Source organism: Xenopus tropicalis, chromosome 4 (genome assembly GCF_000004195.4).
Source record: "Xenopus tropicalis strain Nigerian chromosome 4, UCB_Xtro_10.0, whole genome shotgun sequence".
Taxonomy (NCBI): Eukaryota; Metazoa; Chordata; class Amphibia; order Anura; family Pipidae; genus Xenopus; species Xenopus tropicalis.
In genome coordinates this window covers 92241531-92254466 of record NC_030680.2, presented here as the reverse complement: position 1 = coordinate 92254466, position 12936 = coordinate 92241531, and the positions used below count along the sequence as shown (strand labels likewise).

Genomic DNA, 12936 nt, shown 5'->3' with positions numbered 1-12936 from the left:
GGCAGTCTGAAACTGTCCTCAAATGACATGTCTTTTTCATTTGGGGATAAAGATCTCAGGTAAGGAGATGCCAGCACGGCATTTAGGTAGCTTTCCCATGGGCTGGTGCAGTTTTCTCCTAACAGGAGCACCGGCCCAAGAAAAAGCTTAGTGATCTATTTCACTGGGGGGGGTGCCAGTTTGGCACCCACCCAGTGAAGTAGACTTTACATGTCCTTTAAAAGGCACCTATCACAAGAAACTTTTTCCCCTGTCAAAGGTGCTGGCTAGCAGAGACCACAGTCCGGTTGGGGGAAGCAATACAATTTTGCTAAGAAAATGTTTGTAGTGAGCTCCATGATGCACACAATGGGAGGGAGTACCCACTGCAGGCAGCCATGCTGGGACCCATTGCAGGCAGCCATTAAAGCACCGGCTACAAACATTTTTGGCCAAAACATATGGCATGATAAATACAGCATTAATTCCATATATAATTCTTCCACATGTATTTATACTACATGGTAGTATAAATACAATGTCTTATTGTGTTCATGTATAACCCATGAACATATAGCAGGACAAATGCAGTGGCGCCTTTATGTAATACCTCCATCCTGTCTGTTATAAGCAAATTCATTGATGTTAGTTAGAAGCAGTTTAGCCTCCCTTTACCTTCATTAAGATTGCTATGTTTATATTTAGTACAACACTGTTTATAGAGAAAGTGAAATATGTTAACATTGATAAGGGGTGCAGAATTCTACCAGATATGTATGTTTATTTAACTGAAAGTCATTACCATGGGGCTGGAGGTTTTTATTCTCTGTCAATTATAAATCGTTGGCTGTGTGTGTTCAGTCTTTATTTTTATAAAAGGTAAGCATCTGTAAACATCAGTAGAACATGATATCTTTCTACCCTCAAAGTGACAAGTGGTGCCTAGCAATGTGACAGCTAGCCCATATGGGCTGAATACAAATATACCTCTCAAACTGAAGTAATGGCACACTGAGAAGGCTCTAATATATTACCAAAGTCCCAAACATCTCCAGAGCTGCTTTTTTGAGCTCCTGTCAACTGCACGTACTGCCTGAGGTGTGACTGCTGCATTAATAACACGCATTAGTATCAGACACATGCTGAGGAATACTCATGGAGCAAACCATTAGCCCCCTTGATTCCAGTGAGACTCCAAGCTCTTGCCTGGGATAACAAGGCACTGCATGCTTACTGAGTTAATTAGGCACAATGCAATACAGCTGACTATTAATGACAACAGATTGTTCGCACGGATATATTTTAAGCAGCGCATCACCTGGTCCCGGCTGGCCGCTCTCTCCTCTGGTCCAGCTGTTCTCCTACGTAACACAGGGGCAGCCCGGGCTTCCTCTGTGCCCGACGTGGGCTGCGGTTTCTCTGCGTTCCCCCGAGTTCGCTTCATGTCTCTAATCAAGGCGATCAGCCAGGGTTCTCAAATGATACTTGTACCATGTCTCCCCGACCCTTCATAGAAGCGTAAGCTCTTACATGCCGGTTTCACCGCTGCACCAACCCCATAGGCACCAATGCAGTTTGCGACCCCTTCGCAACCTCCGGCCGCAGCGATCAGTGCGCCGCCCGCCAGCCGGAACTACATCCGATCTCTCCTGTCAAACCCGCCGCTGCAAGCAGCCACAGCGACAGATGTGGGCGTGTATAGTGACGAGTATGGGCGTGTCTTCGTGGTGAGAAATAGTTTGTGATGCTACGTCATTAAAAACTGCGGTCAGTCATCCTAAAAAGATTACGGCACGCGTTGTTGAGAGGGAACTTGCTCCTCATTGGCTGTTGCCAGATGTCACTCTGTTAATCAGCGCTCTCTGGTGTCCTTTACTTCTCCCTGTGAAAAAGACGTGTCTATGTATCTTTATAGTATCAGATCTGATTGCTATGTTAGTTTTCTTTAATTTGTTACCAATGTTAATCAAACTATAATTTTGTTTTAGAATTTTTTATATTCAACGAAAGAGCATGTATACATATCTGAAAGCTCCCCAGCAGGACTTATATCTATGCACATGTGCTATAAATACAAGTTTCCCTAAAATAGGCACTCACCAGCTACAGAGCATTCCAAGTCCTCTTGTAATGTTACATAACCAGCAATATGTTGTGCCTGTCGAGCTCAGATAGACACTGGTGCCTATGGAGATGGAAATTATTACACATATATGAAACATTCATATTAGAAGCTATGGAGGCACTTGTATACAGAGATGAAACACAGGGTTGCTATCAGAAGCCCCCAGCCCTTATGAAGCCATATCCAAAAATAACTTTAGTGCTATAAGCAACAAAGTACCTCAAAGGTTTATTTTCAAGCCACCAAGAATATGCTTGGTCCTTTAAAGCGGTAACCCTGTTAATTGTCTTGACAAAACACCCCAGCTACTTACCCCAGACTTGCCATTTCCCCACTGTATGTATATTTTAGCCCAAGTCCAGCTCATGAAAACCAAACTTTTAGCATGTCACATTTTTCATAACAGAAAAAATGTCATTGATCATATTGAGCGTGTGCAGCCTCATTTGTACACATAAAGTATATTTTGCAGAGTTTTGGGTCCCCAAACAGAGCTATGTTCCAGTAGGAGAAGTAAGTGCCAGGAAAGATTTCTAATAGCTCACTCTGGGAGTCAAGGTAGGATCAGGACAGTTAGTAGCGCCAACAAAGAGGCCCCTAAAGGTTAGTGCCTTGTGGTGTCAATGCCACCAGTATAGGGACTCAAGCAGTTAGGAATAAAGAGATTCTTGGAGTAATACACAATAGTTACATAGGGTCGAAAAAAAGACCAGAGTCCATCAAGTTCAGCCCTTCCAAGTCAACCCAAGTGAAGCTTCGCATAGCGCTGGGGGTACTGCATTTACTGTTACATAGTTACATAGGGTTGAAAAAAGACCATTGTCCATCAAGTTCAACCCATCCGAGTAAACTCAGCACACAACCTATACTAACCAATCTATACACTCACATACATAAACTATATATATACAACCAGTAATACTAACTGTAGATATTAGTATCACAATAGCCTTGGATATTCTGCTTGTTCAAAAACTCATCCAGGCCCCTCTTAAAGGCATTAACAGAGTCTGCCATTACCACATCACTAGGAAGGGCATTCCACAGCCTCACTGCCCTCACCGTGAAAAACCACCTACGCTGCTTCAAATGGAAGCTCTGTTCCTCTAATTTTTAGGGGTGACCTCTGGTGCGCTGATTGTTTTTATGGGAAAAAAGAACATCCCCCAACTGCCTATAATCCCCTCTAATGTACTTGTACAGAGTAATCATGTCCCCTCGCAAGCGCCTCTTTTCCAGAGAAAACAACCCCAACCTCGACAGTCTAACCTCATAGCTTAAATCTTCCATCCCCTTTACCAGTTTAGTTGCACGTCTCTGCACTCTCTCCAGCTCATTAATATCCTTCTTAAGGACTGGAGCCCAAAACTGCACTGCATACTCAAGGTGAGGCCTTACCAGGGACCTATAAAGAGGCAAAAATATGTTCTCATCCCTTGAGTCAATGCCCTTTTTTATACAAGACAGCACTTTATTTGCTGTAGTAGCCACAGAATGACACTGCCTGGAATTGGACAACTTGTGATCTACAAAAACCCCTAGATCCTTCTCCATTAAGGATGCCCCCAACACACTACCATTCAGTAGATAGTTTGCGTTTATATTATTTCTACCAAAGTGCATAACTTTGCACTTTTCAACATTGAACCTCATTTTCCAGTTTGCTGCCCAGTTTTCCAATTTTGTCAAATCGCTCTGCAAAGCGGCAGCATCCTGCCTGGAACTTATAGTTTTGCACAATTTAGTGTCATCAGCAAAAATAGAAACAGTACTCTCTATGCCCACCTCCAGGTCATTAATAAACAAGTTAAAAAGCAAAGGACCAAGGACTGACCCCTGCGGTACTCCACTAACCACACTGGCCAAATTAGAAAATGTTCCATTTATCACCACTCTTTGTACTCTATCCTTCAGCCAGTTCTCTATCCAATTACAAATATTATGTTCTAGGCCAATATTCCTCAATTTGATCATTAACCTTCTGTGAGGTACTGTATCAAACGCTTTAGCAAAATCTAAGTAGATGACATCAACTGCCATTCCAGCATCAAGGTTCCTGCTCACCACCTAATAAAAGGCAACTAAATTAGTCTGGCAAGATCTGTTACGCATAAAACCATGCTGGCACAAACTAATAGTATTGTGAACTGCAATGTATTCATCTATCCTATCCCTTATTACCCCTTCCAGAAGCTTTCCTACTACTGATGTCAGACTAACAGGCCTATAGTTTTCAGGCTGAGAACGAGATCCCTTTTTAAATAATGGCACCACATTAGCAATCCGCCAGTCTCTCGGCACCATGCCAAACCTCAACGAATCCTGAAAAATTATGTGAAGAGGCTTGGCAATCACAGCGCTCAGCTCATTTAATACCCTGGGATGAATCCCATCCGGTCCTGGACCTTTGTTTACCTTTACATGTTCAAGTCTCTTTTGAATTTCCTCCTGAGTGACCCACGCGTCAGTAGCTAAATTACTAGCACTGGGTATATTAAAAGGGAAGCCTTCATTATCTGGCTCCTCAGATGTATAGACAGATGAAAAATAAGAGTTCAAAATTTCTGCTTTTTCCCCGTTCTCATCAACCAACGTACCCCCCCCGTGATAATAAAGTTCCCACCCCTTCTTGCTTAATTTTTTTACTATTCACATAATTAAAAAATAATTTTGGATTCTTTTTACTCCTAGCTGCAATATCCCTTTCCATCTCTATTTTAGCTTGCCTGATAGCTTTTTTGCATGCTTTATTTGCTTCCTTGTACCTGATGAAAGTTTCCGCTGTCCCAGCTAACTTGAATGCTTTAAAAGCACGTTTTTTATTACCAACCTCGACCCTAACTCTTTTATTCAGCCATAAAGGTTTTGCTTTGCGATGCCTCTCCTTGCTTACAAGGGGAATATACTGTTGTGTATACTTGCAAAGCAATGTTTTAAAGATGTTCCATTTTCCTTCTGTGTCTAACCCCATGAAAAGCCTTTCCCAGTTGACACATTGCAGAGATGCCCTTAAACTGGCAAAGTCTGCACGTCTAAAATTGAGCGTTTTAGTTACTCCCTTATAGAGCTGTCTCTGTAGCATTATCTCAAAGGAGACCATGTTGTGATCACTGTTCCCCAAATGCTCACCCACGCACTGTGATTTTGTACCATCAGAATCAGCACCCGCCAACTAAAATTGTGTAACACTTCTCCAAAAAATAGTTTTGTTTTAGGTTTTTAGTGTGGTTTAACCCTTTTTCCAAAAATAAAACATGGACCCACCTGAGAAAAGAGTCACATGTAACACATGCCCTACTGGGAATTGCTGGAAACTGAGACCAATTGGACCAGATTTAAGATATAATATCTGAGGTAACTGAGATTTTTTTAAAGTTCCATAATTATATATGTAAACAAGTTTGTTTATGTTTGCAGATTTTTTGGACAAGCAATATAAAAAAAAGCCCACCCTTTAGCTGCTTTCAACACAACCCCTGAACTAGGGCGGGCAACTTGAAGTTGTCTGTCCTCAGAAAAGCAAGTAACAATGAAAAGAGCCACAATCAAGCAACAAAAGTCACTCATGTGACTTTAATGTTAAAGGGAATCACAATGACATTTCTTGTTCATTTTGGTCTTATCAAACCATTTTACCTCACCTTCTTTTATAGATGCAATTATTACAGTTATAAGTGGTAATTTGTAAAAAAAAAAATTGGCTCCAGTTGTGTGAAAAAAATGCTATTCAAACAAGGTACCTCAATTTTACCTCTTGTGAATGACATACAGTGTATAGAATGTGGCGGTAGCTCCAGGTATCAACTGACATGGCAAACATGAGCCTAAAGAATTGAGCACAGCCGTTATTTTGAAACTCAGCACTCGAAATGACAATATCCAAGCACAGAAGATTTTCAGCACAATAGTTTCAGGTTCACGCTGAAACATATGCAAAATCTGTAAAATTCACAATTGATGCAATGGCATCAGACAAATTGCCACCTCGCAGATGTCACTTTGCAGGTAGCTACTTGGTAAATTATGCTGGAATTGTGGAGAAAACTCTGGGTAAAAATCATGGTGACTTGCACCCAAAATTGCACCTTGTACACTACTCCTGTAAATGGGCCCTATAACGTTAAGATGTGTGGTATAATTATAGCATTATAAACATATGTAACATTGGTACACTAAGATATTACGTTCTGTGTTCTGGGACCAGTGTGTACCTTTACTGAACACAGCAGTCATGTTCACATGAAGTTCGGTGCAACAGAACTGGCTTTATTGCAAGTTCAACACACTGCAGATAGGGCAGACTGGAGTAACCAAATCAGGAAACTTGGCTAGTTTCACAAGTATTATTCACAGTCACACTCTCACAATTTCTTTTCATATAAGCCTCCAGGACCCCTGTCTCTCACAGTGCTCAAGCTTTATCCAAGCTGCCTCTCTACAGCTTCACTATAAGGCCGCTGCCCTAATCCTAAACACTAAAGGTCCCCATACACTGGCAGATCCACTCGCTTGGCAATGTCGCCAAGCGAGCAGATCTTCTCCCGATATCCCCCATCTATCGGTGGGCGATATCGGGAGAATCCAGGGTAATTAGATCGTTTGGCCCTGGGGCCAAACGATTGAATTATAATGATGGGCATAGGCAAAGTCCGGCAAAGTTTAACCTGCCTGATCGAGATCTGGACGATTTCAGGCCATATATCGGTCGGGCAGGCCCGTTGGGAGTGCCCATACACGGGCTACTATCGGCCCGTGTATGGGGACCTTTACAGTCCCTATCTTATGCACTATCACCACTGGGGCCCTACCCCAAAATCTGACTTTTCGTGGGGACTCAAACTGTCCATGCTAAATAACCTGCCTAGCTCTCATTTCTAAAACAAGCTAATTCAATTCCAGTCCTCTCTGTCTACCCTAGCAAGGGTTGGGTTGCCCACCTGATTTTACTCAGTTTCGTGTGCTGTCTGCTGATCTTCCCAGGCCAAAAAGAGAGAGTGCACACTGATGCACTGCCTTAAATAGGCTTCCAGATGGCTTTAGCGCTACCTGGCCCTGCACATAGTTTTAACTATTTACATTGTTGAAATAAATGTATTTTACACATGTCATTCTCTTAACAGAGGAGATACTAACTGGTATTGGTTAATAGTCAACCCAATATTATTTCACATAAATCTGTACTTTTTTTTTTTTTAATAAATCAGCTGACTAGGTGTTTAATCATCAAGCATACTGTAAAGAGGCACAATCAAATTTTCACCTTCTGATCCTGCAGGTGGTGCTGTATACACAACTCTTTTTTTGCCAGCTAAAATACTATGCCCAATGGTACATTTAACCTGATTATAAGTTTATTATAAGGATTATAAGACACTATTCCACTATTGTGGAAAACCTGAGCATTCTCCACAATAACAGAGCCCCTATTGACAGATAGAGTAGTAGTGTTTTTTCTGTAGGTTCTCCTGCAGCAGGTATTAACAGCTCCATCCAAATGCACCTATGCTGAAAATGAATGCTATATGCATACAAAGTGCTTTGAATCGTATTTTACCATGTATAAATTTGTACAAAACAAAAGCACGGTAAATGTATAACATCATGTCCACATTTTTCATTTAGCTGGGGGATTTTTTTTTTTAAGAACAGTGAAATCTTAAATTATTGGGGGGAGGGGGTGGCGACAATTTCTCTGAGCCTTAAAACATTAAGCTGGGTATATACCTTGAAGGAGAACTACATCCCCTCCCCCGGCTATAAAAGCCCCCTTAACTGGCCTGCCTCAACCCCCCTCACCTCTCTGTTATCGCATATTCTCTAACAGTAAAAACTGTCCAGAGCAGAGCAGCGCAGCGGCGTACCTGAGAGACATCTTCCCTTCAAGCAAACATTCTTCAGGTCTCACCGGACGCTGCTTGCACATGTGTAGTTTAAGATGATTTCCTGCTACCAACAACTGAGCATTCACAAGTAGTGGTTGTATCGGCGGAGAGACCTGAAGAATGTTCGCTTGAAGGGAAGATGTCGCCCAGGTATGCTGCTGCGCTGCTCTTTTAGGTTGGGGTTTGCGATAGGGAAAGTTTTTTAAGTTAGAGGCTATGCGATAAGGGAGAGGTTAGGGGGGGGTCGAGGCAGGCTAGTCTAGTTAAGGGGGCTTTTATAGACAGGGGGTGTAGTTCTCCTTTAAGATCTGGCTATTTTGTAAGGGCTGTGATTGGCTATTTGGTAGCCTTCTTTGAGGCCACTGGGAGCAACATCCAAGGGGTTGGTGAGCGACATGTTGCTTCTGAGCCACTGGTTAGGGACCACTGCGCTGTGCATAGTTTGTCAAAAAATTTTAAGTTAAGAAGTCACTTTAAGATCCTGCCTTTCGACTATCTGCACCTTGAAGGACAAATCTTTGATCAGAGCCCCTCTAAGTTTTTGAAATGAGTACAGATGTAGGAAAATATTGGTCAGTCAATGTCATATAGGCTAGGTTCACCCACTGGGTTTTAAAGCACAGCCAGTGCAGTTGCTGATCAGATCTCAGCATATATAGGGATAGGGAAGTGGATCCACATTACACGTTAGGAGGCCCTCTACTCATTTGTATAAAAATTAGAAAGACACCAGGAAGGAAACCCAGATACACTACTACAATAACCATTTTTATAGAATACCTACAGGTTAAATCCTACCACCATGATTTTAAAACAGAGACACAAAAGCAACAGGATTTCTACTTATAAGTGAACTACCCCTTTAAATTAGATAAATGGAAACATCCCATTCATTTTACATAGTGGAAACATTAGGAACATTTTCTAGTGTAAATGGAATGTTATGTCATTTGCCTGTAATCTCACATATTCTAGCAACAATAACAAAAGAGGCATACGCATCTGTTACATATTCCAGACACCGTACAAATGTCACACTTATGAATCCTTCTGCAAAGTATTGTTTTAGTTTTGTGAGGCAGTGTTACATACTTTCTTTGAAAAAGTAAAGTCACACCAATCCCTATAATATTCATGAATACATTAGTAACTAGATATATAGGAGGTTTTGTATTATTTTAGCAAGGGCCCTTTAGTTATTCTCTCAATGGAAAATGGAGAAAACCCTCCTGAGCTGTCTGCTAAGACCTGCTGCAGCAATATACATTATTACCCCCTTCCCTTAACCCTACATAGAATAATACTTCAACAGCAAATTGCCTCTATTTACCAGCTTTGCACCGGATATGGATAATGCAGGCATACTCCCTTCTTAACAGAATTACTAGACTGTTCTTCATACTGAAATTCAGAAACCTTTACTTAAAAAGGATGTTGTCAGTCATTTATAAAGACCCAACAAAGTACTATGACATTTACAGCAGAATACAGTGACAGCAGTATACATTATTTAAATGTAAAACAGAGTAATGTGAATGTTTATATTACAACTGACCTTAAATATAAACCTTTTAAAGATAACAGCTTTACAATTAAAGGGCACATTAATAAAAAGTAACAATAATGACAAAATGGTAGCCACAAAGGGCAATTGATTCTTGGCTGCTGTTGTGATTGACCCCCATCTGACAGCTGGAAAGAGAAAGAAATAGACAAATAACCCAAAAACAATAAAAAATAAAAAACAAATGAGGACAACTGGAAAAATGCAAGGAATATGACATTGTATAACATACTAAAAGTCAACTTAAAGGGCATGTTAAACCAAAAAAGCCATTTTGCCTACAAAAAGAAAACATAATTCTAAGCAACTTTTCAAGCACTTATTACATAATTTTAGTGCTTTAAATGTTATTTGTAAACATAATTGCTATCGAAAACACCATTTCCTGGTAATGACTTTCTAAAGTGCTGCAAAAGTCAATCTCCTTCAGCAAAGACAGCATTAATTTTAATGCATCGGCCACAATTGCATCACATTGCACCACAGTTGCAGTCGTGTCAAATATGTTGCAGTTGCGTCAAAAAAGTGACTCATGTCAAAAACTTATCACCGTTTCCCAATTTCGCAGTTTTGCCAATTACTACTCACATGTACAAAGGTTTTAAATTACTTTGTAGACATATTTCACATGCCGCATGGAGTCTGCAGTATTTGCTCTTGTGTCAGGTATGTAGGGCAAAACTCCCACCTTGTAAGAGTGAGGAGGGGAGTCATAAAAGAGCTATAAATACATGTAACCTTTAGGATAAGAAAAAAAATACCCATTTGGTTGTAATGATGCTGTTCTGCTTGCCATGGTGTACTGTCATTAGAATCTTTTCACCTTGCATTTGTCTGTTCTATTTGTTTTACTACTTGACTGATTATTTACTGTTGTTTATTAACTAATGTCTCAGTACTTTCAGGAGCATGATACTTTTTGTCTGTGGGAGATGTATCGTTGCAACTCCTGTGCAACCCAGTCTAATAGCACTTTAAAGTCATCCCCCATGTTTACAAGATCACATAATGCTACAGTTCTTCTAGACAAATACACTCACCCCACTTATAAGCATTTGCCTGCATCTCCACCTGATTTCCCTGTGACATATAGACTCAGGTAAAGAAAATAATAAAACAGGTGCTCTCTCACATACCACTTGGTTCACTTTTTTGAGGTTTATACCTAGTGGCTAATTTTATTCTTATTTGGGACTTCCCTCTGCCTCAGCTACCTCCCAACATTTCAAAAATGAAAAGAGTGACAAAAAGAAATGCATGTAGCACATTGAAATATTTTTGACCACACCCCCTAAATACCACTCCTATTTTACTAAATTTGGCAGGTTATTTAAAGTTTGAACACATTTCTGGGGGTTTTGGGGTCGTTTTATGTGTTATTACAGTTTTGAAATTACAGGTGAAATTGCCCTTTAAGCTGCAAGTCTCAGTTCCCCCAAAAGACCTGTTTAGCTTATCAGTTACAATTGTATCTAAAGTTGGCCATACACGCACCGATAATATCGTACGAAACCTCGTTTTGTTTGTCGCACGAAAGATCGAAAATCGCCACGTGTGTGGCCAGCTTAAGTGCAGGTGTGGCTTGTTAACTTTCTGGGCTCTCTGCCAAAAGCCCACTTATTAAATTAAATCTGAGAACCAATGTATCTAAGTGCAGGTAACGCTTGTTAATATGTCTGGGCTCTCTCAGTGCAGAAGATCAAAGGGAAATGAGGGACTTTTCAGTAAGAATCTGGGACTGAGGGTTGAGCTGTTAAAAGAGGGACTGTCCCGCGAAAATCAGGACAGTTGGGAGGCATGTGCCAGTATCAGAGCTTGGGGGTGCTGGGGTTGTTGTTATTGTCATGGAGATTATTTTCACTCCCCAGATAAAGCACAGCCATTGGGCCATAATTCCAGCCATTTTTGTGTAATAAATATACAACCCTGACTGACAGGGGCTTAATAAAGCAACAAGAACAAATTATCATTATTATTTATTATATATAAAATTATTCACAATTTTGTACATTCTCTCCAACTCTGAGAATGTAAATGTGACTCCTGCAGCTTATCAGAGAAAATTTCTTTTTAAAAGATCATTAAAAGCTAAGAGCACAGCACATGTGAGGCATGGTCCTGCCATGCAAACATTTTTTCTCCAAATGTTGTTCCCTCTGTTCCCTTTTCTCTTTGTATGCTCAGGAATGGTGCCAGACATTTGTCAACAAGACTTTGGTCTGGTTACAACACAAGCAAATTAACGAGCAAGCTGGATGTCCCATTACACATATAATAAACGAGTTGTCTCTGTCTCTTGTGCTAAGACAGACAATTCTCTACTGTTCCAAAAATGCTGAACAATGCAGATTTTTCTCCTTGTTGTGCAGACACTGTGAGTTTATGTACAGTGATTTGTTTCTTGGGCCTAATTGTTATATAATATGCTGCTTTATTATATATTTGCACTGCTATATTCAGGCATGTTATTAAATTCTCTTCTTGTAACACAATAAAGGGGAGAGGTAATAAGAAAGAATGCTTATAGCAAGCCTGAGTATAAATGTGGCTTAGGCACAGAGGTCAAACTGAAGAATACAGTACAAGGCTCAGAGCTGCTGCTCCTCTCCACTTTCTTTTGGTGGACCAAGAAATATTTTCCACCATGGCTGATAATAGCTCTAATTAGCTCCCTGACTAGTCAGATAGTCCCAGATAGTCAGGCAGTATAGTCCGAATCACCTAGAAATACTACTCCTTATGTTTTGTGCTTCTGTACCAGCCCATGGCCACCACAGCCCTTGAGCAGTATAGTAAATTTCTTGGCATATTTATATTAATTCTCCTTTAACATTCCTAATATGCTAAAGCGTATTTTAAAAAAGGAGGAGTAGCAACAATTTTAAACCATATTTTAAGGGTTTAATTTACTAAGGATGCGCCCTCAAAAAAGATTATGCACTTTAGTTGATAGATGCTCTTTTGTCCCTATATTTATATATATATATATATATATATCAATGAATCTTCCACGACCGGCACACCCTTTAAAATCAATCATAAGTTTATTGTGAACATATTGTTAAAAGAATATATAGGCCTTGAGAAAGGTCCCAGGGAGGAGCGAAACATCATGTTGGCTGTATATGCACATTTAAATATACTTTTTTGATTTGCACAGAAATCCCAGTGTTGCTGGTCTTTTTTGTATGATGTGTTATATATTTACCGTGCACCTGGGTATATAATTAAAGCGGTGTGCCACCCTTCTGGTAATATATATATACATCTTATAACATATATAACATCATATAAAACTGATAATTTATTGAACTAATGTGTTTCAGTCTCAGCAGAGACCTTTCTGTGAGTGCAGTTTTATATGATGTTGTATAGTTTTTTTATTC

At 40.2% G+C, this 12936-nt stretch overlaps 1 protein-coding gene across 3 annotated transcripts in view; it reads right to left on the bottom strand.

Moving 5' to 3' along the window:
• Positions 1-10340, bottom strand: part of mast2 (microtubule associated serine/threonine kinase 2) — a 153030-nt gene extending 142690 nt beyond the window's left edge. Inside the window, exons 1-3 of one of the 3 annotated variants that reach the window (XM_031900176.1) lie at positions 10312-10340; positions 2080-2164; positions 1298-1861 (exon numbers count right to left, since the gene is read on the bottom strand). In XM_031900176.1, the coding sequence (XP_031756036.1) occupies positions 1298-1423 (126 nt within the window). In that variant the 5' untranslated portion in view covers positions 1424-1861; positions 2080-2164; positions 10312-10340. Of the gene's footprint in view, positions 1-1297; positions 1862-2079; positions 2165-10311 lie in introns of those variants that run through there. The other 2 variants (XM_031900177.1, NM_001128649.1) reach the window with 2 other exon arrangements.
• Positions 10341-12936: the final 2596 nt, after the last annotated feature.